General features: G+C 45.2%; 1 protein-coding gene across 1 annotated transcript in view; it reads left to right on the plus strand.

Moving 5' to 3' along the window:
* Galnt8 (polypeptide N-acetylgalactosaminyltransferase 8) overlaps positions 1 to 11,853 on the plus strand; it is a 41,358-nt gene extending 29,505 nt beyond the window's left edge. Inside the window, exons 7-11 of the mRNA XM_027428334.2 lie at positions 87 to 272; positions 2,620 to 2,757; positions 3,140 to 3,235; positions 5,156 to 5,326; positions 11,713 to 11,853. Coding sequence (XP_027284135.2) covers positions 87 to 272; positions 2,620 to 2,757; positions 3,140 to 3,235; positions 5,156 to 5,326; positions 11,713 to 11,853 — 732 coding nt within the window. The remainder of the gene's footprint in view (positions 1 to 86; positions 273 to 2,619; positions 2,758 to 3,139; positions 3,236 to 5,155; positions 5,327 to 11,712) is intronic.
* The last annotated feature ends 15,579 nt before the right edge of the window (positions 11,854 to 27,432 follow it).

Raw genomic sequence — 27,432 nt, forward strand, 5'->3', positions numbered from 1 at the left:
AAAAAATAGGGGTCTCAATGGGATTCCTTTTCCAGTTCACTGGCTGTAGGACCCTGGTATTAAAGGAAGGTGTTTCTCTCCTGCAGGTGTGGCAGTGTGGAGGGAAGATTGAGATCTTGCCCTGCTCCCGGGTCGCTCACCTGGAGAGATACCACAAGCCCTATGCCATGGACCTAGAGATTCCCTTGCGGCGGAACGCTCTGAGAGTGGCTGAAAGCTGGATGGACAAACACAAATACATGGTCTACTTGGCCTGGAACATGCCTCTCAAGGTTGGTCATGGATTGAGCAGAAGGAAAAAATGAAGGAAGAGGTAGTATCAGTAATGGGGCGGGGAGAAGCTATGGGACAAGCATAACATCTAGGCTCGACGGATTAATGTATGGTCTTCAGTTTGACAACAGTTCACAGTTGTATAGAAGGGTAGCACTGTGTCCAGATGCTGCTTGATGCATTTGTTTTTCTCCTTTGACTTTTTTGTTTTTTAAATGTGGGGTCTTCACAGTATCTCAGGCTGGCTTAGAACTCGTGGCAATCCTGCCACAGCTTCCTCAGTGTGGGGAATATAGGTCCAAGCCAACATACTGGCTCGTATATGAGTTCTTTATCTATCAGAGTGCACCCACAGGGTGTTTTATGAATGAGGAAGTCCAGGAACAAGAAGAGTTGGAAAGAAATTGTTGAAGATAATACTGGTCCAGACAGTGGGGAGCAGAGACAAAACTCAAACATGTCTGCCTTCCAGATTTCTTGTTCTTCATTTGATAGCGAGAAGGGTAGAACACGGGGCCTTTACCCCTCCATCTTCCTCTAAAGCAGGTACTCATGTAGCCCTGGCTGGCTGTGAACTTGCTGCATACCTGAGGGTGACCCTGGGTTGCTGACCCTCCTACTGCCATTTCCTAAGGGCTAAGATTATGAGCTTGTGCCACCACACTTGGTTTCAGGCAGTGCTGGGGATCGAACCCAGGACTCCATGCATGTGAGGCAGCATTCTACCAACAGAGCTTCATACCCAGGCCAGGCATTTGCTCTCAGAAGGGGGCACAGATACGGCAGGCTGTGTGAGAGGAGGTTCTGTAGCATTGCTGGACTCACATGAATGGGGGTGCTCTGAGCTGAGCCCACTTTCTCCCATCTGCCTGAGGCTGCTGTGCTGTGCCCTCTCCCTGACCTCTGGATCCTGTTTGTTGAGGCATGCCTGGCTCACAGAGACTGGTCATCTCATTGGCAAACTCCTCTTCCAGGGCATGTTTGGGAGTCTCCAGAAAGCTAGTGAGTTTGGGCTGTGAGAGGGGCTGTGGAATTAGCCAAGAAGGAAAAGCCTAGAGACCAGGATCGGGGTGTGACTCAGGAACCACTAGATCAGGAGAAGATAAAATGTGCAGGAATTCCTGAACCTCAGTCAGAGTTCAAAGTCATGAAAGCGGTTACTAAGGTGCCAGCAGGCTTCTGCTGTTAGCTTTCTGTTGGGAGAGGAAGTTACCTGGTGTTCAGGATAACAGGCTTGGTAGGCAAATGAGCACACTCCCCCCACCACACACACACCCATCACCTTATCGTCCTGTCTCTTCAGTGTTGTATTCCAATTGTGCCATGATGTAAAGGAAGTTCCCTAAGTCAATGAACTAAGTACTGCTAGACCCCCGGAAAACTCAGGCCTCCGGGGTCCCAGCCCAGGACTGCGGTCACCCCAATCACCAGGCAGATTCGAAAACTTGCTGCAAACTGCATGAGGCTTTATTGTTATTTAACGAGCTAACCCCATGTTAGCTCAGGTCTTTCACCCACCCCCCATTGTGGATGGCTAGCAAAGACAGTTCGAACCGGCTGCATAGAGATCTTTTAGGGCAGCGTAAGGGGAGTGTCTAGGGGTACGCACAGGCTCAGGATTGGTGAGCCTCCAGGCTTGGAGGGTTTGCCCTGTGTTGATTGGCCAATTGGTTGATATGGCCCATAGGCCCTCCCAGGGTGGTTGCTATGCTCTCTGCGTCATTGCTGTGCGCTTGTCCGTAAAGCACACCCAGAGCCGTAAAGCATGGCACCACCAGTTAACTTCTGATTGGTTCCTTGCCACGAGGCAGGCATCTGACCTCTTAGTGACCAAGGCAAGGTCATGGTGAGCACGTGTTACTGTCATGACTGCCGAAAGGGGCAGCTGGTGCCTTCAGTACCATCAGAAACAGACTTCACAAGAATTCTGCAAAGATTGTAGATACACATAGTTTCTGCATTCCTTCTCTGTGTGCCTCCCTTAGTTTCCCTTCATAGTGGCTCCTCGCAAACACCACTTCTACAAAGTTCCCATCACAGTCAGATTCTTGGTACTGGAAGATTTGCTTAAGCATTTTTGGCTATTGTATCTTATATCTTTTTGATGCCAGTGGCATCTCAAAACAGAAGAAATCAGTCATGAGAAATCAGCTTGAGTGGCCCTCATATAGGCTCTGTGAGGATAAGAAGCCAGCCTGGGCTCCTAGGCTCCAGGCTTCTGCTTTCCAAGGTCATCATCTATAGGTTCCAAGGAAACAGCCAGTGCCCACATAGTCCACAGCAACCGATGGAGACAAGGGTGTTTTGAAGTCTAATGAACACATACCACCCGTATTTTCTCTTCAGAACTCTGGAATCGACTATGGGGATATTTCTTCCAGAAAGGCACTCCGGGAGAAACTGAAATGCAAAACCTTTGACTGGTACCTGAAAACTATCTACCCACTTCTGAAGCCAATCCCCAACATTGTCTGCTATGGAAGAGTACGTGTGGGATTTGAACTGTTTCATTGTGAAAAGACAAGGCTCGAAACACAAAGCAGTCAAGGGTAGTCCCAAACCCATCCTGTCCAAAGCCCCTTCAACTGCTGCTCTTACTTCTTGGTCCGGAGAGCTTCCTTTCTTCTCAACATCATGTTCTTTTCCTCCTCCACCTATGTCCCTTTGCAAACTGCATCCCTCGCTTGGCCCCCTTAGCTCCTCATCCCTTGGGTGACATCACTCCTCTAAATTGGGCTGGATCAGATCGCCCTCTGCTGGTAATGTTTTCTGTCGTCCCTTGGTATAACCAAAACCCAAACCAAAAAATACAGGTGTCTTCTTTCTGTGATTCTTTCCAACAGTGTGGTTGTGTTTTCTTTTTTAGATGAAAAATTCACTGGATGAAAGTGTTTGCCTGGCCCGGGAACCTGTTCCAGGCAACTTTCTCAAAATGGAACCTTGCCATGAGTTCAGTGTTCAGGTATCTCACTGGCATCCCTGCTAAGGTAGTGGGTCCATACTGGCTCAGGGAATCTGTGCCACAGGTTAGAGTTTCCTTAGTGTTAGAGGATGGGGGAGGCCGGAGATGAGCATTCTGGGTAGTGTGCAAGCATGTACTGTTCATTCACACAGTGACAGGCAGGCCCATGGGGGTGGGGAGAACAGGCAGGAAGGTTCTGCTGATGACATTCATTCTCCGGGTGACAGTTTGACTGGCAGTCTCCCCATCACTGCTTTTCCTCTTAAAATTGTGGCTCTGCTATTCATTCTTCTGATGTATGCCTTGGCAATTATGCTCCTGCAGGAGGAAGCAGGCTAGTGAAGAGAGTAAGAAGGAAGATCCCTGTGCAGGTTGGAATAGATATGACAACAAGTGGAGGCTGTCCTTAGGAACTCTGCCATTGAGAATACAGATATATTATCTTACTTTATTTTTAAAAACGTGTTTAAAGAGGCATTTTATGTGTATGAGTGTTTTGCCTACATACATGTAGGTGCATTACCTGAGTGTCTGGTGCCCAGTGCCCACAGAGATCAGGAGAGGGCATAGGATCCCTGGTAACTGGAGTTACAGATGGTTATTGACCATTATGTGGATGCTGGGAACTGAACTGAGCTCCTAACTGTTGAGCCATATTTCTAGCTTTGCCACCCCAAATCTTGGTTTGCCTGCTTCCATTTACCTCATTCCAGGTGCTGGGTCTACATATGCTTACCAGCTCACCCGGTTATGCAGTGCCAGGGATCACACCCAGAGCTTCCTGCATGCTAGGCAAGCCATTTACGTGAGCAACGTTGCCTGTTATCATTTTACTTTATACATTGTCCTTGCAGAGAACTTTTAGGGGGTACCTGGTAGAGGTAATAGCCACAGAACAGTTGGAAAGCTGAGCCACAAAGACTCGTCCAAGCTTACTGAAGATCTGTATCAGGTTGGGAAATAGAAGGAAGGCTGCTGTTTCCCCTTGACCAGCATCACTTGGATTATCAGCATCACTTGGCCTTCTATTGATGGTGTCTGATCTTAAGTTGAGGGAATTCTTCAAAGATAAGCCCCATTCATAATCCATACAAAGCAATGATGCTTTTAGAACTGTGTTCACCAGTTAGTCATTGCTGTGGTAGAATACCCATGATCAACAACTTAGGATCAAAAGATTTATTTTGGCTCAAGATTCCAGTAGGTGGTTACATGGCTTCAGTGCTGTGGGCCTCTGGAGAGGCAGAACATTGTATCAAAATTGCTAGCCGGGGTGCAAGTATAGGAAGGGTGCGGAAGCGACCAGGGACAAGATGCAGTTCCTAAGGACATGTTCCCAGTAGCCAACTCCAACTAACCCCCCCAACAATATCATCAAATTATGAATCTATCAAGGAGATGATGAATCCATTGGTTAGGTTGGCATGCCCAGGACCCAGTCAACTCTCAGTGATTGGATCCACCAGCTGGTCACCAATCATCCAAAACCTATGAGCCTCTGAGGGGACATGAGCCAGGCCATCACAGGAATGAGGATGGGCTGACTGCCCCTTCTTGTGTCTGCCCTTCTTCCTAGAATATGCTAAGGCTGGGGAGAAAGGCAGTGAGCCCCATGTCCCAGGATGCTCATGCTCTCCCTCATGTCTTCCCCAAATTCCTGAAGTTTCTATGGCAGTGTACAAGGAGAAAACTACCACCTTGGAGCTGGCTGTGAAGTTGGGTCTCCTGAACACAGAGGGTGGCTGAGAAGGGAAAATACGTAAGACTGCTGTGGTCCCAGAGGGTTTGGGCTCAAATCCCATCCCAGGCACTTTTAGAATGTTCTCAGCCCTCTCTGTAGCTAGGCTTTCTAGAGTACAGTTTAATGGCTGAGGCTTCCCTATCGACTGGGCCCAGCAAGGTGTCCTTGTTCTCTTGTAGAATGTGTACTACCTCCTCTCTGGGGAATTCTACGTGGGGGAACTAATTGCAAAAGAAGACATCCATGAACAATACTGCCTGACGGACTCTGGCCATGGGGAGGACCCCACGTTGGAGCTGTGTTCCGAGGCAGCCAAAAGAGGGCAGTACATCTACTGGGATTTTCAACAGGTGAGTTGCTTGGGTTTGAAAGGGAAGCTATCCAAATACAGCATGAAAGGTTCAGGATTGGTTGTAATCTGTAGTGCTTTACAAAAATGACCCTTTTGTGCCAGTGTGTAGGAAGAAAACCACACACACACGGACACGGACACACACACACGGACACACACACACGGACACAGACACACACGGACACACGGACACACACACTAACAAAACCCCCTAAGAATCATCTCAGGATTTGCTGTGCCACCATCTTTTTGCTGTGTGTTGCTGCCTCAGGGTTGATAGTTCCTGATCCATCAGAGTGGCACTTCACAAAGGTTACATGGCGACCGTGCTTCCTTAAGACAACAGAATGTTTTGCATCGATGGAACTGACTGTGAAGCTGGGTGTCCTGGATACAGAGAAGTGGCTAAGAGAGAGAAACACTTCAGATTGCTGTGGTTCCAAAGAGTCTGGGCACAACCTGCTCTCAACCATCACTTTTAGAAAGTTTCCTAACCTCTCTGTAGCTGGTTTTCCTTAGGTGTAAAATGGAGACAATAAATATCCACTTTATGGGATTGAGTGAGATAGCATGTGACAAGAATTTGGCACATGTCCAGCACACAGGAACATTTGATACCTATGCATCACTGTCTTTAATTTTCATTAGTAGTAAGTACCAGACTTGGGGGCACTAGGTGGAAATATGTGAAAGCCCTTCCTTCAGTTGAATGCATACCTATAACCCTAGCCCCTCAGGGTGCAGAGGCAGGAGGATTACCAAAAGCTCAAGGCCAGCCTGGTCTACAGAGTGAGTTCTAGGCCAGCCCAGGGCTATACCCTGAGACAATACCTCAAAGAACAACAAAGCTCTACCTTTGTCATCAGCATTGAATGACCAGAACAGGGTGGATAGAATTTGCCAGATGTCCTGTGACAGTAACATAAGGAACCTCACTGACTACAGTCTATGTGTAAATTCTTTCTATGTGAAGGATGCTTCAAAGGGCTGGTTGGGTCTTAGGCCACTTGGGTAGGACCATGATGTCCTGTGGGGAAGATATGCTAACCTGCCTGTCTTCATGTCACTGAACACCTGACTACTCCATCAGGATCAGGGGCTACATTTAGAAACGCATGGACATTTTTCTTTTACTTTCACATTTTCACTCTGTATCCCAGGCTAGCCTAGAACTCAAGATCCTTCTGCCTCAATGTCCTGAGAGCTGGAGTTAAGCACAGGCATGAACTTCCATGCCCAGCTAGCAAATAACTTTTAAAAACTTATTTATTTACATTATTTACATTTATTTTATTGAAGGTACAAGTGGTTGTGAACTGCCCAGTAGAGGTGCTGGGGACCAAAGTCTGGGTCTCTGCAAAAAGCAGCAGGAGCTCTTAAGTGCTAGGCATCTCTCCAGTGCTACAAATAACTTCTTAAAGCCAACGTGGTATTTGTTTGTTTGTTTGTTTTGTTGTCATTGCTTTGTTTTAAAAAAATATTTATTTTACATCCTTAAATTGGGAAATTACCAATACGGAGTCAGGCTGTAGCCACGCCTACTTAGGGGCTGGCTACACATCCTGACCCCAGTTTCCCCTCCCTCCTCTCCTCCCAGCCCCACACTACCTCCCTCTGTCCCCCCCTCCCCATCTACTGCCCCTTCATTTCTATCAGAAAGATCAGGCCTCCCATGGATATGGACAAAACATGGCTCATGTTGCAGTGAGACTAAGCACACGCCCTTTGTATTAAGGCTGGTCAAGGCAACTCAGTATGAGGAGTAGGGTCCCAAAAGCCAGTAAAAGAGTCAGTGACAGTCCCTGTTCCACTGTTAGGAATCACGCAAGAAGACCAGGCTACACAACTGTCACATATATGCAGAGGGCCTAGGCCAGTCCCATGTAGGCTCCCTGGTTGTTGATTCGGTCTCTGTGAGCCCCTGTGAGTCAGGTTAGTTGTTTCTGTGGGTTTTCTTGTGACGTTCTTCTGGTTCCTACTCCTTCTTCCCTTTCTTCAGCAGGATTCCCCTAGTGTGGCCTAAAGTTTGACTGTGGGTCTCTGCATCTATTTCTACCAGTTGCCGGATGAAGCCTCTCTGATCACTATTGAGAATAGGAGAATATCATTAGGCGTCATTACATTGATACTTCTTTTTCCTCTAGTCGTGTTTGAGTCTGTCCTGCCTATGGCATGTGCTGGGGTAAGGGTGACACAGAGATTGTGGGAGTGGCCAACCAAGGGCTGGTCTAGCCCGAGACCCATGCCACAAGAGTGAGCTCACCCCTGACACAGCTTGGAGTACCAGGAGCCAGAGGCTACATGGTCCAGAGATCTAGGATAGAATCCAAACACGACTGGCTTTGTTTTATTTTTTAGAGTTTGCTGTCGGCTATGGACATCCCTTCAGGAAAAATATGTGCAAAACAAATTCAGAGGTTTTACGGTCTCCCTGAACATATAACATTGATTATGAGGAGGAAGGAGAGGAAGGGAAGGAGGAGGTGTGGAGAGAGAGATGGAGATAGAGATAGAGAGAGAGAGAGACAGAGAGAGAGACAGACAGACACACACCCAGAGAGAGAGACAGAGAGAGACAGACACACACACACACACACAGAGACAGAGAGACAGAGAGAGAGAGAGACAGAGAGAGACAGACACACACAGAGAGAGAGAGACAGAGAGACAGAGACACACAGAGAGAGAGACAGAGAGAGAGAGACAGACAGATACACACAGAGAGAGAGACAGAGAGAGAGACAGATAGACAGACACACACAGAGAGAGAGAGACAGAGAGAGACAGACACACACAGAGAGAGACAGAGAGACAGAGAGACAGAGACACACAGAGAGAGAGAGAGGGAGGGAGAGAGAGAGAGAGAGAGAGAGAGAGAGAGGGAGGGAGGGAGAGAGAGAGAGAGAGAGAGAGAGAGAGAGAGAGGAGAAACACTCTCATCTCTAGTGACAGTTAGTGGCCAGACTCCCTGAAGCCCTATGCAGGCATTATTTTCCCCACCAGGACCAGAAAAAGTATTCCTGTGTGTCCAGGCAGTCTTTCCTTGAGGGGGCCTTCTGAGAGCCATGACAGTGGGATGGTACTTCTGTGTTTTCTTAGAACCCTTGTCTTGTTGTCTCTTAGAATAATGTTTACTTGAACTTTGCTTTTTGAAACAGGATCTCACTCTGTGACTTGGAACTTCCAGGCTTCAGCCTCCAGAGTGCTGGGATTACAGGTGTGCACTGACATGCCTGGCCTTACCTACCTCTTTCCATCATAGAGCTGTGGCCTGTAAGGTCAGGGCCTGGCTGGGTTTTGGCTCTTGTCTGTCACTCTGTGGTGGCTGCATCTGGAGCATCTGGCAGACACTTGACAAGTGGTTGAGGACCAAGTGAAAGATTGTCCCACTTGGATTATCAGCTTGGAGAGGTGAACTAAGACAGGGTTATGCTGTTCTTCCCTAAGAAGAAGAGTCTCATCAACTCTCCATCACTGTCACAAGTACCTGAGATAATCAGTTCATAAAAGGAGAGCATTTACATTGGTAAAGTCTAGGTCCTGGCCAGTTGTCCTCATGGTTTGAGGCCTGCAGTGAGTCAGCACATCATGGCGGGAACACCTGGTGAATCAAAACACACTCAGATCATGAAGCTTCAAGGGGCAGAAGAGAAAGAGAAAGGGCTTGGGCTCTGATGACTCCTTTTGATATTGTGTCCCAATAACTGAAGACCTCTAAGTAGTTGCCATCCCCTTCTAATAGTGTCATGCTGAGGGACAAGGCCTTACCACACAGGTCCTTGAGAGGCATTCTAGACCCTGGGGATATTGAGGAGTTGCTGGGGAAGTGGTTCTGAGACTGTCCTGCAAGAGCAGGCTGCCTTGTACTGTCATGGCTTCTCTAGTCAGTGGCCCAGCATGTGGCAGGTCTAGTGTACCATTGGGATTTTAAATCCTTAATGGACTTGTTACTTCATGTACAAACCTAGCCATGCTGCAGCATTAATTTTATCTGGTCTTTTTATGGTTTAATAAATTGAATTTCCTTACCCACTGAAGACTAAGTTCAAAAATCACTCCCAGTATTTAACCTTAAATTTAATGAGCCTTAATCTCCTAAGTGTTTACAAAGTACAATCTCAACATGAAGTCACAAATTCAATTATTCAATGACACATCTTAAAATTGGTATCACACTGTTAGTAAGATGATGACTTTTCTTAAACATAGCACATTCTTCCTGGTAGCAAATAGATACCAAATCTTTGGGAATGTGTTAGGTTCCCTTAATGTCATATTTTATGGCAAAGCTCCTGAAATTAAAGATACTGTTTATCTTAGAAAAATAATTATTCAAACATTTGGAAAGTTGTCTTCCCAGGAGGGTTTTAGAAGATGGCTGTATTAGTGACTTTCCTCGGTATTGTGACAAAGTGTTTGACAAATGCAACTTAAGGCAGAAGGGGTATCCTTTGGCTCATGGTTTGAGGGGATACAGTCTTCCATGGTGAAGAAGGTGTGCTAATGCAGGAAGCTGGTGAATGCTGCTTTCTCCATTTTTCCCTATTTATTCAGCCTCAGATCCCAGCTCATGGGATGGTGCCATCCAAATTTAGCATGAGTCTTCCTACCTCAGTTAACTTTGCTGAAAACACCCAAGAGCATGTCTTCTTGGCAATTCCAAACCCAGTCAGGTCAACAGGGAGATAAGCCATTGCATTACCTACTCATTGAGGTTGAAGGGGGACAGGGTGTTTCTATCTGAGTGGGAGACTTGCAAGACAACAGGGCATTCTGTCTGCCACTCTGAGGTCGAGGCCAGGTCTGTTTATGTGGCCTCTATGACAAGAACTCTACAAGTTAAAGAGGAAGGTGATTGGATAATGCCTAATGCTAAATTCACTTAAGCCAATTCCTTCTCTCCAGTCCTTTCCTATCCATGTTAGGTCCTAGAAGCAGGAACTTTTAGATATAAAAACAGTATTTGATTGGATACCCAGTCTCCTGTACAACCAGGAGGGTCATGCAACAGAGGGAGCCGCATACTTAAAGTCTTGCTATGTCACTCTGACCATGCCCAAGTGTGTGTGGTCAGTGTCACCTGTGCCAGCCCCCAAGCAGGTATGGTCAGCATTTCCCCCTACACCAGTCTGTACTATACCCTATTTACTTTATAGCCCCAACTTACAAATTGTTCTACTAAAACATTTCCCAAGAGCTGAGAGGCAGATGGGGTTAGATGTTCCTTCTGTTTACTTCTATGCTCATGGTTCTGAGTCTTGAGTCATTCAGAGGAGGTCGTGACCTCCGAGGAGCACAAGGGAGCCAGTGTTGGTGATTGAGAACAGACCCTTTTCAGGAGAGGATAGGTCTTGAGACTCGTGGACATACATGTGAGAAGGCTGAGGAGGGTGGGTGAAGGTGAAGGCGACAGCACAGACCCAGAGAGGGGGCTTCTCAAGGCGGTGGGAGGAGTAGAGGGGACCCATGGCTGAGGAGTGCAGGGGGCTGCACACCAGTGATGTGGGGAGTACAGAAAGAGAGAACTCCCTTGGAAAGATGAGGAGTGCAAAGGGTGGGGTCCAGAGAGCAGAGAGTGTACACAGACTACAAGGTTTCCAGTTGCTCAGCTGTGGCCATAAGAAGGAAGGAACGGAATGAATGGGGTGAGAGAGGCTGTAGAAGAAAAAGAGGGGTTGGCTTCCTTCCCGTCTCCCTCCTTCTCTCCCTTCCTCTCAGACGGAACAGGGAGGGGGTACACAGAGGTGGACATAGATCTACCACACAACTTTCTTGTATCAGGCTTAGGCCACTCTAGGAACAGTGATCCCAATCCCAACCCTCACATTATTTCTAAACCCATTTTAGAGAGGTGGACATCAGACTTGGAAAGGCTATCAAAGTTTCTCAAGGTCCTGGGAAGTGAGGACTCTACCTCAGTTCTGCAGTATAGCTCATTGAGCAGTGATGGGAGGGTACTGCTCAGAGGGCTGAGGTAAACAGGCTGAGATTCCTGCGTGGTTTCTGCTCTATACCTCCCTCTGTGAAGATGGAGGGGGACAAGGAAGTGTGGTCCTGAGGGGGTGGTTTGTGGGCTCAAGTGTGAAGAAGTTCAATGGAGGGCAAATGGCAGAGGGATGCCCTGCAGGATGCAGCCATGACTCTCAGCTGAGTGCAGGGCTGACCTTTCACCCCTGTTAGGCACCATATAGCTGCAGCTGCCTAGCTGGTACACACAGCTGGGCAGAGATCTATAGGCAGGCTAAGTCTACTCCTTGCTTCTCTTTCTCCTCTGGGAGAGGACCGAGGAACCCTGAAGTACAAATCTGACCACCCAGATGAGCCAGAGGATATGCTGCCGTGGAGGACACAGTAAACACCTTGCTTTTTGTGTCTTCCATGTAGGGACAATCCATCAAAAACAAGGATACTGCATGGTGTCTGGAGATCAGAAAGGACCCCTCAGGTCCCTACAGGCTTGTGCTAGAGAACTGTACCGAACAAACATGGACAATACAGCATATGGGCAGAAACTGGAGCCGCTAAGAGCCAGCCAGCCCCAGAGATGTGGATGTCGGGGGAGGGGGGGTTGTTTCTAAGACCCTCTGTAGGGCACTGTAGCCCCACCTCCTAGTAGCTCCGACAGGCGTGCTGGAACACGCCCGTAAGGGCGTGGTGAGGGGAGGTTTAAGGTGACATGGGATCGGTTCTTAAGGGACCATGGACATGTGAACTGCCCCTTCTTTCTGGTCCCTCTCTCTGGCCTGGCTGCCTTGCTGCCCCTGGCACGTTCTGGCTTGCGTTTGGGCTGGTGTTTATCTGAATAAAGAAACCTTAGCCATACGGACTGCGGATCTATCTCATCACTTGGCGCCCATCTCCCGAACCCCCATGACCCGTGTGGCTCGAGGGCTCCGTGTTTGCATCCCGGGCCTCTGCTTTACAGCCCAGAAGCCACAGGGACTGTGGAAAATGCAAGGCCGCTAAACAGTGAGTTAAGCTCCCTGGTCCTTCCCTCCCAAACCACTTCCACTAACCCCCCTGCGGATTTTGCTACTCCCTGTAGCACTTTCCAATTTGTGCTGCAGCTACCCTAGCTGCTGGTGGAAAAGCTGTGCGTTCGCCACACTCACGCTCAAATCTAGCTGTCTGTGTGTTCCCGAGGCCTGAAATCCAGAGCCACCTGGCTGGCACAGCCGAGGGTTTGCAGCTTTAATCCACAGAAAACGCTCACCGCGGCTTAGCACTCCTGTCCCCCATTTCCCGCTGTACCTGTCCCCACCTTGGCTTCTCACCGCTGCTATCTTTGTTTCCCGGGCTCCGCCCGCCATCCGCTGGGCCAGACCCTGGATGCATCTGCTGCTGAGTGAGTCTTTTCAAATTTAGCTGTGGGCACGGTCACCTGCCTGACGCCAATACCCACCAGGTACGTTCTAAAAATTTCTTAGTGGCTAGAAATTTTCTGAAAGGTTCGGATCCTACTCGAAATAGACGCGACTGCGCCACCTCCTGGTCAGACGTAGTTACTGCACCTGAAAATGGCATTACTAGTGTATGTAGCCGAATTTCTGTCGCCCTTCCCACTATATAATCTCTCCTATTCTTATGCGCATTCAGTGCTGGAGAAACAGGCTGATTTGCTGAATATTGGCTTATATGTCTTATTAGCTGTGAATGTATTAATTCACATATTGTCGTTCCTCAGAAACAAAGGGAAGGCTGATTTCCTCACCCGCCTACGGGACATGCAAGCTTTGCGTAACGAGGTTCTAGAAGGGACAAGAATGACCTAAATACGCTTATGGAGATGGTAGAACAGAAACTGGAAAATAGGCTTCGTTCTATGTTTTATACGATACAGGCAGATCTGTCTACTACTAAGCTGAAATGCAGCACATTTATAATAACATAAAAACAGAGAGATGCTCCATTTTAGAGGCTTTACAGGTTAGGCACGGGGAAGACTGTGATGAATTACAGAATATAATTCTGTAGGGGCCTTACAGGTCAAGCAACAGACCATGATGAACTAAAAAATATTTTAGAGGCGTTATGAGCCAAGCAGGCAGCGGACGATGATGAATCAAAGAATGTTTTGGAGGCTAGACAGGCAGGGGACAGTGATGAATTAAAGGACATATGTAACCAGCTAGAAACTCAAATAGTCTCTCTCTCCTATTCCTTTGTTACGAAGGTACAAGATACCCAGAATAGGCTTCAACAATCGGATAATGCCATTAAATCAATGGCTGGAAAATGCGAGAGAGACTATGGTAGAATTAGAGCTGAGTTTCAAAGCTTGCAAGATGAATTACAGAACAGGGATAACAAACTTGAAATGTCTATCAAGTCGATTGCTGAGGCAAATCACCTTGATTCTAAATTTCAATCTCTGGATGGCTATCTCCACTCCACCAAGATGCTAGCTAGGGGTGAACGTATTACCCTTCGAGAAAACCTTACAGGAGAATTGTTGAAGCAAATCGTGGATTCTATATCATGCCTTGAATCTTTCATGGTGAATGAGATTAAAACCTCCCATGAGATTGTCCTGGCCAGGCTGAAGGATCGATTTGATGAAGAGGAAGCAAACTCGCTCCAATCTGAGGTGCCTACTTCGAACAGGTATTTCAATCATTCTAAAGTCGTTATGCACACACCTCTAGTCTACCCGCCATGGTGGTGGAAAAGCAACCAACTAAAAGACACCCCCAGAGGCAGACAGCATATGCATGGCAACCAACCCAGTTGAAAGATCTTAAGCATATTAAAGAATCTGTTGTCTCTTATATGGTCTTCATAGCCCATATGTAAAACAGCTGTTGCATTCATGGGCCACCTTTAATAGGGTGACACCCGCAGATTGGGTAGGACTGGTGTCATCTGTCCTTGAGAATTCTTGCCAAATTGAATGGAAGGCATTACTTAGAGAGGAGGGGAAACTCCTAGAGCGGCAGGCCATTGAGGACTGGGTTGATGCGCCCCTCCAGAACATCCTAGGAGAAGGTATTTATGCTGACTCACAGGTTCAGGCTGAATATGACGACCATATGCTGTCCCTATGCAGAAAAGCAGCACTAAATGCATGGGATGAGGTTCGTGAGCTGGGAGAACGACTAGAAGCTTATACCAAAATAGAACAGGGACAAACAGAACCATTTAAGGACTTCTTAGACCGGTTGACCAGAGCAGTAGACATACAAGTAACAGATTCAGCGATACGACATTCAATTGTGTATAACTTAGATTATGACAATGCAAACCCAATGTGCAAAAGAATACTCTTGCCTCTAAAGATCAGATCAGCTCCACTAGAAGAATGGGTTCTGCATACTGCCCACATTGACTGTAACATGCAAGATGCTGGAATCTGGGCAGGAGAAGCTGTCCCAAGAGGTTTCAACAGGCAGCAGGAGATTAGGAGAGAGAGTAACAGAAGGACTTGGGAAGGAGAAGCACCTTACAGGGACTCATACAGGTATCGAGAGGCCAGTGTTCATCGCTAACATGACCCAGAGCCTCGCATAGGAAGAGCATGCTCCAGGAGTCCATAGAAGTGTCAGGAGAATAGATGTTTCAGCTGTGGTGGAATGGGACTTATAAGGAGAAATTGTAGACAAAAAATTCCAATGATTTCCCACGAGAAAGGTCTTTGCACTCTGGGTTATGTAGGAGATGTGGTAAGGGCAGACACTGGACTAATGAATGCAGATCGACTAGGGACATGCAAGGGAACCTGTTAACATCGGGAAACTCTGAAGGGGGCCTCCAGCAGACTCCCACAACGAGAAAGGTCCGATTGTTCCCAGTGGCAGTGGGAGACAATCTCTCACAGGACGAATAGATAGTTCCTTGCCTATTGTGGAAAATGATACTGCTCTAGATGGTAGTTTGAATAGTGATGAAGAATCAAATGTGACTGGAAAAAATGAGAAACGCATATTTTGGCAAGCTTCTATTAATGATTCTAGGCCTCAGTTAGAAATAAAAATTAATGGTAAAGTTATTAAAGGCTTAGTGGACACAGGGGCTGATGTAACTATTATTACCCAGAAGTCTTGGCCTCAGAAGTGGCCTCTTAAAGAGGCAAATGTACAATTTTTAGGAATTGGTACTCTATCTAGAGTTCAACAGAGTGTTAACTCGGTGGTCTGCATTGGACCGGAGGGACTGAAAGGAAGACTGAAACCTTACGTGGCAGATATAGCTATAAATCTCTGGGGTCGTGATCTCTTACAGCAATGGAATACTCAAATTAACATCCCTCCAATGTCATATAAGAATTCTAGAAAATTGCTGGATAGTAGGAAGGATCAGGTAAGATGCCATGGAAAATGGTTACCAACTATCCAGGCTGTACAGATGCTAAATACAAATGATAGGCCTTCAGAGGAGCCAAAGGCCCTGCCATTAAAATGGCTTACAGATGAACCGGTCTGGATAGGGCAATGGCCTTTGACCTCTGAAAAGCTACAGGCTTTAGAAAAGTTAGTACAGGAACAGCTAGAGGCTGGTCACATAGAACAATCTACCAGCCCTTGGAATTCTCCTGTATTTGTTATCAAGAAGAAGTCAAACTGGAGAATGCTGACAGACCTGAGAGCCATAAATAAGGTAATTCAGCCTATGGGTGCTCTACAGCCTGGAATGCCATTGCCTTCCTTAGTACCTAAAGGATGGCCAATCATAGTAATTGACCTGAAAGACTGCTTTTTCACTATACCATTACAAGAAAGTGATAGAGAGAAACTTGCATTTACAGTACCAGCTCTTAATAACTCACAGCCAGTTCGGAGATACCAGTGGAAAGTTTTACCTCAGGGGATGCTAAATAGTCCTACTTTGTGTCAACACTTTGTACAACAACCTTTGGAAATAATTTGTGAAAAATTTCCACAATCTCTTGTTTATCATTATATGGATGATAATCTTTTATTGGATTCTAATAAGGAAACTTTGGAACGTATGGTTGACATGGTGAAGTAAGTTCTGCCTAGATGGGGGTTACAAATAGCCCAGAAAAGATACAAAGAGGAGATTCTATTAACTATTTAGGATATAAGATAGACTTACAAAGAATTAGACCACAGAAGGTGCAAATTAGAAGGGACTGTTATCAAACTCTTAACAGTCTTCAGAAGCTACTAGGAGAAATTTCTCAATTACAGATGATTATTGGTGTAGAAGGACGTGACTTAAAGTATTTAAAATGGTGCCGAAAGGTGATAAGGACCTAAACAGTCCACGAATATTATCTGCTGAGGCAGAAAAAGTGTTACAATGGGTAGAAAACAGAATATTGGATGTGCATGTAGATCGGATAAACCTTGATTTAGACTGCATTCTGGTCATCTTGCCATCCAAAGAATATCCTTCTGGAATTCTGGTGCAGAAGGAAGACACTATATTAGGATGGATATTTCTGCCACATAAACAGAATAAAAAATTAAAGACATATATAGAAAAGATTTCTGATTTGATTTTAAAGGGCAAACTGAGACTTCATCGGCTGACTGGAAAAGATCCAGCAGAAATTATAGTACCTTTGACTAATGATGAAATTTCCTCCTTATGGAAGGATAATGAATATTGGCAAATAACTCTTACCGACTTTTTGGGAACAATTAGTAACAACTATCCCAAAACCGACAGAATTAAATTTATAAAAAAGACAGTCTGGATTCTTCCACGCATTGTAAGACAAACTCCCATTTCTGGAGTTCTTACCTTCTACACTGACGCTAACAAATCAGGTAAGGCTGGTTATAAAGCAGATGAGGTAAGTAAAGTAGTTCAAAGTCCATACACATCTGTACAGAAGGCAGAATTATATGTGATTCTCAAGGTGCTTATGGATTTTACAGAACCTCTTAACACAGTTACTGATTCCCAATATGCAGAGAGAGTCATCTTGCACATAGAGACTGCAGAATTTGTCCCTGATAATACTGAACTAACCTCATTGTTCTTACAGTTACAGGAAACAATCAGAAACAGAAGTAATCCTCTGTATATTACACATATCAGATCCCATACGGATCTGCCAGGCCCACTAGCACAAGGCAATGTTGAGATTGATCATCTATTAATTGGAAGTATGCTAGAAGCCTCAGAATTTCATAAGAAACATCATATAAATAGCAAAGGTTTAAAGAAGGACTTCTCCATCACTTGGCTATAAGCCAAGGAGATAGTGAGAAACTGTCCTACTTGTTCCTTTTATAACCAAACTCTGCTGCCAGCAGGCTGTAATCCTAAAGGCATTCGGGGGAATGAGATCTGGCAAATCGACGTCTTTCACTTTATAGAATTTGGAAATTTGAAATATGTGCATCATACCATTGACACATTCTCAGGTTTCCAATGGGCTACTGCTCTCAACTCTGAAAAAGCTGATTCTGTTATTACACACCTACTAGAGGTGATGGCAATTATGGGCATACCTGCACAGATAAAAACTGACAATGCTCCAGCATATGTCTCCACAAAAATGGAACAGTTCTTCAAATATTATAACATAAAGCACGTCACAGGTATGCCACACAATCCTACAGGACAAGAAGTTGTTGAGAGGTCTAATAGGACACTTAAGGAGATGCTCCATAGGCAAGCTGGTAAGTCAAAATCCCCCAAACATAGGTTGCATAATACTTTATTGACACTAAACTTTCTTAATGCTAATGACAAAGGACAAATAGCTGAGGAAAGACACTGGACTATGGAAAAACCTGCTGAACTGATTCAACCAGTGTACTTTAGAGATGTACTGACCTCGGTATGGAAGCCTGACATGTGTTAGGTCGGGGTAGGGGTTTTGCATTTGTCTCCAGGAGAAGAAAATCTTTGGATACCATCAAAATTAATCAAGATTTGAGTTGAAAAAGACAACCCTTTCGACAAGGACGACTGACAGGTATTTACTGAGGTATATCTCATGAAGTAAATGAAAGCCTCCCAAAGGAATGGGAAGTGTTTTGTTTTTATCTTCACAGGAAAACTCACCTCCAGAAGTCAAAGGACACTGTATGGGTGGATACTTAAAGGAAAGAAGGTAGCTATAACCATCAAACAAAAGGAACATGTCATACGGTAAGCTTTACAGCTATCTCTCAAATAACTCTATTTCTCTTTATTTCCTATTCAATTAAATCAATGCTGGATTTAGAGTTGGATTTGGCTTTCCTCCCCTAAAATCCAAGCGTGTCATTTAACAAAATTTTAACGTTTCTGTGTTATATCAAGAAGCCAATTGATGTAATACAGAATAAATGAAGAATTTGAGGACTATCTTTTGTCTTGGCTCTTTCTTTCAAGGCCTACACCTTCTCATAATTGCCGTTTTTCAATGGTTGCCTTTCCCAGTACACACACATGTGCAAGCAAACATTTCTCTGCTGACTCTTATGTTTGAGTCCCATACAGTCAATGAAGACCTGCCTGACGACAATCCCTGGATGCTCCAGAAAAGGAATTGGGCCATACCTCTCCAACTGCACTGGATTCAACTCACTCCGTTTTGACTGACACTCCAACCAGCGCCTCCAGTACTGACTTCAATCAAGTTGAGGATTTCAACTTAGATCTTCAATCAAGCAACACCCATCTAACATGGACTGGAGATAACCCAATAGAGACTTTGCCTGTGCTAACATTTTTTTTTCCACAGAACCCCACAAGGCTACCATCGTCCCATTTCAGCAGGAAGTAACTTAGAAGATACTACGCCCCTGCTCCCCACTATTGATTATTAGGGTAGTGTAAGCCTAGTTAGGAATAACTTTCTTATTGTTTAGAGTTGGGATTGGAAGGAGGTGTTTAAGTTAGACACCCTTTCTACACAACTTTAGGGCTCAGCCGGAATGGACATAGTTAGGATGTGCAATAGCAGATGATTGTATCTTCTTATATTTCACCTTTATGATTGTTAATTTTGGATGTTTTACACTATTAAGTTTTAATCCTCTTTTAGACTAAAAGGGGAATTGTAGGGAGACACTGTAGCCCCGCCTCCTAGTAGCCTGGACAGGTGTGCTGGGACACGCCTGTGAGGGCGTGGTGAGGGGAGGTCTAAGGTGACGTGGGAACGGTTCTTAAGGGACCCCGGACATGTGAACTGCCCTTCTTTCTGGCCCCTCTCTCTGGTCTGGCTGCCTTGCTGCCCCTGGCACGCTCTGGCTTGCATTTGGGCTGGTGTTTATATGAATAAAGAAACCTTAGCCTGACGGACTATGGATCTATCTCATCAACCCTCAGTGCTTTTCATACTGGGAGAGAAGAAGAAACAGATGCGTGTTTGTCAACTGTGACTTCAGCATGCGGTTTACAGAGGTGAGGCTTGAGCACATGTCGGAGTGTCTGCTGGGGAGAGTGGTGGAAACTCCGAAGTCTCACCCCAAGCTTGCCTCGAGAGATCGTGATAGGCATCAAGCGCCATTCTGGGAAGCTTCTCAAAATAGCCAACATCATCTGGCTGAGCTGTGGAGACAGAGAAGGGGATGAAGGTTTATCTTTGATTTCCACCAACGCTGTTTAGCCTTCATTCCTGACAACTACTACAACCACCTGCCTCGCACCTCCTCCCTGCTCCTCTGCTCCCCTCCCCAGACTGTTGTGGGCTGGGCCACGTGAGAGGCTGGATCCTCTTCATTCCAGAAGCCTGACAGCGACTCAGGGGGCCTCAATTCCCTCCCTGTCTGGACTGTCCCGAAAGAGGCAGCAGACATACAAGTGACTTTCTGAAAGCCCTCTACCGTATTCTCTGGATGTTCTCTGGATGGCCAGTCTCTCCCGCTGTGGCCTGGTCACATAGGTGGGAGAAGGAGGAGGATCCTGTGTGTGTGTGTGTGCTGTAGGCCTCTGTAGAGTGGCCTCAGATGTATGGAAAAACATTTGGCTCCACTCCCAGCGGGAAGCCACCCGAAGGTACACAGAGGTAACTTTCCACTCAAGTTGGGAAATGACAAATAGTATGTAGCACATTCTGTGGGCAGGGATGTGGGAAACAGGTCATCTCACACATCTGTGGCCGGGTTTCAAACTGGGGCCAGCTTCCCGGTGGGCTAATTGGCAAGATCTAAAAATAGTTTATGTACATTTTCTCTTTGTGCCAAGAATTCCACCTTTAGAAATGTACCTCCAAAATTAGGAAAATGGACTGCCAAGACGGCAGTACAGAGAGTAAAGGCATTGGCTGTCAAGCCTGACACCCTGAGTTTGTTTCCAGGATGCTGCACAGGAGAAGGCGCGAACTGATTCCTGAAAGTTGTCCTCTAGATACAGCAGACGTGCATGAGGTATAAAAACAAATTTAAAGCGAAGAGAGCAAGAAAATATTCACGTACAAAGTAGTCCCTTGCAGTATCGATTCTAAGTGAAAAATGTTGGAGGTAAACTACATGCCCAAGCATCAGAGACATCCACACAGAGGACCAGCTGCACAGCTATAAAAGCCAGCAAGCCATGTCTGTGACTGATATGCCAGGAGGAGCTGTGCATCTTGTTAAGTTAAAAAAAGAAAAAGAAGTGTGCCTTTCAGATATCTTTCTGTAAAAAACGAAGGGGGACATGTGATGCTCATTTCTACACAAACAAAACAACACACACAAAAAAAGCCTAAAGTTGGATGTGGAGGTTCCTGATTGTAATCTCAACACCTGAAAGTGTGAGGCAGGAGGATGGTGAGTTTGAAGCCAGTTTGAGCTATGCAGCACAATCCTGCATAAAACAAGAACAGGGGGAGAAAAAACAAACTAAGAAGATTAAGGAGAAACTGATGAAATCTGGCGGTAATGGGTGGTGGCTGGCAGGATGATGTACAGGACTGGGGCTAGAGACAGAATGGAAGGAATGTGTGTTCAGGGGCAACACTCTTCTAAATATATGTTTGTGTAGCTTTGACATTTAGAGTAATGTTTCCAAATTAAATTTTCCAAATTAAATTACATAAAATCAGAGACAAAACCCTCAAATGGATTATAAACAAAAATTGAATCTCACATATTTTCTATTTTTATTGTTTAATGTGTGTGTATATGTGTGTGTGTGTGTGTGTGTGTGTGTGTGTGTGTGTGCGTGCGTGTGCTCAGATGTGTTGTTTGTTCTAGGACAAAGGCTCACATGGTCTAGGCTGACTTTAACTCTCTATAGTCAAGGTTGACCCTGATCTCCTGATTTTCTTGCTTGGACCTCCCAAGTACTAGAACTACAGCTCTGGACAATGACAAAAACATTTAGTTTTAAATATTTTTCCAATAAAAGGAATTAGGAAATTAGGGCTCCTTAGGGGATGTCACTAACATTTGGCTGGTGCTAGGACACATTCCTTTGTTGAAAGCAAACAACTGCTCAAGGAAGGATGAGCTGTCACAAATCATAGTGACCAGATTGAAGGAGTCCCCACTGGCCTGTGTGATTATCGGAGTCAAACATTAAAGTTAATTCAACAGTAGATGATACGAAAGAATAAAATAAAAAACCCACAAGTCATTTTGAATGAATACATGAATGAGAAGGGTGTGCTTCTTTCACAGTAGAATGCCAGCCAATTAATATTGAAATGATTGTGAATTAGAAAGTCACCATCTGGCACCCGCCATAGCTGGAATTATCTCAAGCAAGAATTGTCATCAATGGACAAAACCTAGTGAGTGCTGAGAGACATGATACACACATGGTGACAAAGCAAATTCACTGAAGATATGTATTAACTACACAGGGAAAACAGAGAAACCTGGTAGACTTTTGCTCAGTAACCAGGGTTAACATCAGCACTTGTTGGACAGGTGGGTGTCATACGCTTTCCAGTAACAGGAACATGGAAGACAGAGCTTCGGGAATCTTGAGAAAACATTCAAGAAATTACAATTGAGGGATGTTATCTAAGAAAGGCTGATCTGATGACGGGGTGCATATCTGTAACCCTACACTCAAGAGGCTGATGCAGGAGGATTACGAATTGGTGTTACATGCCAGTGTAGCATAGTAAGACTCTGTCTCAAAACAAAACAAAACGAAACAAAAGACTTGACAAAGCAAGATGCATGGTTCAAATGTCAAAGGTCTCCACTCCCAGAAAGCCCCCCCCCAAAAGATTGGGTAACTTTCCATATTAAAATAGACGAAAGACACAATGATGGTGGTCCAATACCAGACCCTAAACTGGGGGGTAGGGGATGCTCACCCTCTGCCTAGAACAGCACTGGGTGACTGGTGGCGTTTGAATGGGGTTTGTTGCTTGGATGGTAGTGCTGTGTCTATACTCTTTTCCTGGTCTGAATGTGGTCCTTGCCTATAAAAGACAGTGTCCTTGATTTTATTAAACAATCACTGATTGTATTGATGGGACGTTCTCTCAGATTTTTATGTGTGGGGATAAATGACAGCTAGACTGGTAGGTAGCTGGAGCCAAGGATGACAAGGAAGGAAAAGGTAGTGACACATGAACGAACACATGTGTGGATGGGTAGTGAAGGACATGCAAGGATCCTTTGAGCTCTACTTGTAACTTCTCTTTAGGCCTGAAATAAAAAGACTTTTAACAAATTCAAACACAAATTGCATATCTATGTAGACAGTCATTCCCTTTCTGTGGTTTTGTTGTCGACACATTTGGTTTCTTGAGGTCAAGTGGTTCAAAAGCATTAGATGGAAAGTTCTAGAAATAATCCACAATTTTAAATAAGTTGTCCTGAAAGCTATAATAATGCCCTGCCTGCAAGATATGTCTGAGGGATGGTCTTCTTGCAGTAGATGGTAATAAGCACAGAGACCCACAACTGGAGAAAAAGGAGACACGAAGAGACTTTGGAGTGCTCAGCCCTGAGTAGGATCATATTCCTCTTTTAAGGCTCAGAAGATGGGAGGGGAAAAAGATATAAGAGTCACAGGTAGTGGAAGAGTTCAAGGAGACAGCATTTTCAGACACAATAGGGCAGATGCACACATGAGCTCACGGAGACTGTGACGGCATGCACAAACCCAAGCCAGAGGAAATCCCAGCATGGAGGCAGGGATGTGGGCACAAAATCCCCTTTAGTCCCACAAGTGATAACTGTGGGAGAGGGAAAATCAGTTCTCTTTAATGGTGTGATGTTACGATAAATCTTTCCGCCACCTGCTTGAGTTCTGCTTGATGCGTTAGGGCCCCAAATAATACACAGAGACTTCTATTAGGTACAAATGCTGTTTGGCCAATGACTAGGATTTCTTATCTGTTAGCTTAGTCGTAATTATCATAAATCTATATTTTATAAGACTTATCTTATTTAGGATGCCTTCCATTGGCGTCCTCATCCCGGGATCACATGGTGACTCTGGAGGAAGAGAGAAGGGGCCCACTTCCTTCTTGCCCTTGTTTATATAGGCGTCTCCCTGCTATGTCACTTCCTGCAGATCACCACTTCTTTACTACATTTCCCAGAATCCTCCTTGACTCCTAGTCCCACCTAACTTTCTGCCTCATTGGCCAAGCAGTACTTTATTTATCATCCAAACACATACACAGAAACACTTCCCCATCATCTCCTCTTTTCTGTCTAAATAAAAAGAAGGATAACTTACCTTTTATAATAACTGAAGAAAACTATAACCATAACTATCTGTCTTAAACTCTATCAAAGACCACAGAAGGATAATATATAAACTCTAGAATTGACAGAGACATCTTACTACTTGGACAGTCACCCAAAGTTCCTCTGTAACATTCACTTCCCCCATCAGTGTGACAATGTGTAGGTTTATCAAACACACTCCAGGGCCAGCCCCATGCTCAGGGGTAGTTTAGTCAACACAAATCAGACACCATTGTTTTTCTGTTAATGTAGGTATTTTGTTTGTTTTAAGAGAGCAAGAACATGAAGTTGAGTGAATAGGGGAATAGGGGTGTATCTGGGAGGACTTGGGAGAGGGCAAGGGTATGATCAAAATCTATTATATGAAATTATCAAAAAATAAACATTAAAAAATAAGTTGAGACTGAGGAGATGGCTCATAAGGACCTGTGTTTGGGTCCCCAGAACACATGTAAAAAGTCAGTAGTGGTGGTACATGCTTGTCATTCCAAAGCTTAGGGGAAGAAACAAACAGATATGGGGACTTCTTGGCCAGCCATCCTAGCCAAAATAGAGAACTCCAGAGTCAATGAGAGAATCTGCCTAAAAAAACAAGGTGGAGAGCAACAGAAAAAAAAAAAGACATGCTGCTCCCTGGAGCCTACCTGCCCCATTATGGGTATGCAGAATTGCATACATCACGTGCTCATGGGTGCATGTGCACTCGAGTGCACACACACGGGGGAGGGGGATGACAGAGAGACAGAGAGGGAGGTAGATAGACAGAGACAGATGAAAGACATTAAAAAGAAAATAAACTTACGTTTGCTCTTGTAATTTCTCTATTATTGAGCTATTTCTCTTACTACTTCTACGTTGTTTTTTTTTTTTTTTTTTTTTTTTTGGTTTTTCGAGACAGGGTTTCTCTGTGGCTTTAGAGGCTGTCCTGGAACTAGCTTTTGTAGACCAGGCTGGTCTCGATCTCACAGAGATCCGCCTGCCTCTACCTCCTAAGTGCTGGGATTAAAGGCATGCGCCACCACTGCTGGGCTTCTTTCTTTCTTTCTTTCTTTCTTTCTTTCTTTCTTTCTTTCTTTCTTTTTTACTACTTCTAATTTTAAAATTCATCTTTAGTATCACTGCATCTTTAATAAGAAAAACATTGAGTATATAGGGTTTGTCACTACCCACCACTTTCAGGATCCTGCCTATGAAGTGTTGGGCTCCATCACTTGTAAGAGGAAACTTGCAACTCTCCCATGGACATAGCTAATGTGACAAATGGCTTTGTAAGCTCTGGCTTTCCCTGCAGCTCTGGTGTCTTGCTTGCCTCCTTCTGCACTCCAGAGGCTTTTAGAAGGCCCCATTTCTGCGGCTGTGGTCTGTTTCCAACAACATCCAGGAGGGGACATGAAGGTCATTTCAGTGATTGACTACATCTGAGCACATTAATTATTCAGTCTTCTCTTCCGGAGTCTTGGGGATGCTGGAGCACACCTGTCATCAACAGCAGACATGGCAGGCTAACTACTGCTGACCTGGGAGTAAACAAGCCACAAAAACCTGGCAGAGAATGAATTCTGGGTTTCCCCTTGGATTCTGCAACTGTGACCCTGCCATGCTTTCCCAGATGACCAGACAGTGATGTTCCCAGGAGTGTCTTGAAATGTCCATTTTCTTCCTTGTGCTATCCCTCCCCTGGGTTTTGAGATACCATTACTGATGTAGCCTTTCTGGGTTCCAGTGTGAAGTCCTGATGAACGCCTCCAAGGAGCTACAACCGTACAAGGTACAGGTCGTAGGCTCAGCTCCTCTTTCCAGTTCAAACTAGCCTTTTACTCACTCTATAGTCCATCAGGCCTTGAACTCGTAATTCTTTTGCCTCGGCCCTCTAAATTTCTGGGATGGGATTACAGATGCACAACACCAGATCTTCTTCTGCCCTTTTTTCTCCTCTCCTCCCTGTCCCCACTTTTCCCCCTCCTTTTTTTTGTGAGGGACAGTGGTGGGGGGATGGTGGACTATGTAATTCTGACTGGCTGGGAACTTACTATGTAGATGAGGGTAGCTTCAAATTTGTGGGACTCCTCCTGCCTCTGCCTCCTGAATGCTGGGATTACAAACATTAGTCATTATGCTAGACTTTTCTTCTACTTTTAGAAGGTTTTCGTTACCCTCTTAAATGAGTTGTGGGCCCTGCTTTTGGTACATTTCTATCCAGAGTTAAAGTGAAGGAGTGGGGCTCACACTTTCCTGTCTCCACAGGGGCTGAGACCTGGGCCCCAAACCTGCTCTTCTGGTATCAAGGCTGCTTCTCCCCTTCCAGAGCCACGGTGCCCCTCTCTGGGCTTGACTAGTCTTGTCTTGAGTAGTCTTCCTGTGAGAAAATTCCTTCCCAAAATGCACAGGAAGTTCCTATTTTCCTAATCCCAAATTCCAAGAAAAAATCAGTTGAGAAAACAGGAAAAAGCTTTGCAGTTTTTCTTCGAAAGTTAGAACTTCACACACGGGACAATATGTTGAGGGTTTGAAGGAAGCAGGTGTGCCAAATGGCACCGGAGAGCAGGAAATAGACACACTCCAAAATTAAGGTCGATATTTTCAGGATCCAGGACAGGAGCATGAAGAGAACAAGCAATCACGATGGCTGGAATCAGCTGTTCTTCCGTGTGTGTGTGTGTGTGTGTGTGTGTGTGTGTGTGTGTGTGTGTGTGTGTGTGTGTGCAGCATCCCTGTGATGTAAATATGTGTGAAATCTGTATCCTCCCCCAGTGACTGAGGAACGGCAATTCTTCTCAGTGGGGTTTTATGAGGAGTGTCCACAGTTGAGTTTGCTGTGCTTCGTAGAAAGCACCACACAATTCTTATGAATAGTGTTCTCAAAAGTAACAGATTTTTGAAAGCAAACTACATGCTATAATTGAGATTTTTCCACCTGTCTTTCATTCTGCTTGAAATGGCTGACTTCATGAAGAAATCTGAATATTACATTATTTGAACACACACAACAATGTTTTTGGACATTTCCCAGAGTTTGAAGTGCTATAAATCACACTTTTGTGAAATTACTAATTTTAACATGTCTACCCCTGATTCTTGTATTTTTTGAGACAAGGCTGGCCTTGAACTCTCAGCGCTTCTGTCTCATCCTTCTGAGTGCCGAATCACAGGTATGGGTTACCATGTCCAGCATAGATCCAATATTCCTGACATAAGAAACAGCTTTCTGCGTGACTGTTACAATTGCCATTAGAAACACTTAACGAGAAACTGATGATGTCAGGAAGTTTTCATAGCCCTCATTGTTCACTCTTGCCTCATTCAGAATCAGCTAGGAAAAACTACCCTTGACCTTGAGTGAGCCTACAGCCAACCTCCCTGATTCATTACCCCAGATTCTCTATTCATTTACCAAATCGAGAGAGAGAGAGAGAGAGAGAGAGAGAGAGAGAGAGAGAGAGAGAGAGAGGAGAGAGAGCTTTAGGGAGGTGGGAAGTAGACAGGGTGATACGGAATGAAAAAATATCAGCGCAAACTAACTGGATGAGAAAGGAACCAGTTGCAGATGGGAGGGGCG

This window comes from Cricetulus griseus, chromosome 8 (genome assembly GCF_003668045.3).
Source record: "Cricetulus griseus strain 17A/GY chromosome 8, alternate assembly CriGri-PICRH-1.0, whole genome shotgun sequence".
NCBI classification, from domain to species: domain Eukaryota; kingdom Metazoa; phylum Chordata; class Mammalia; order Rodentia; family Cricetidae; genus Cricetulus; species Cricetulus griseus.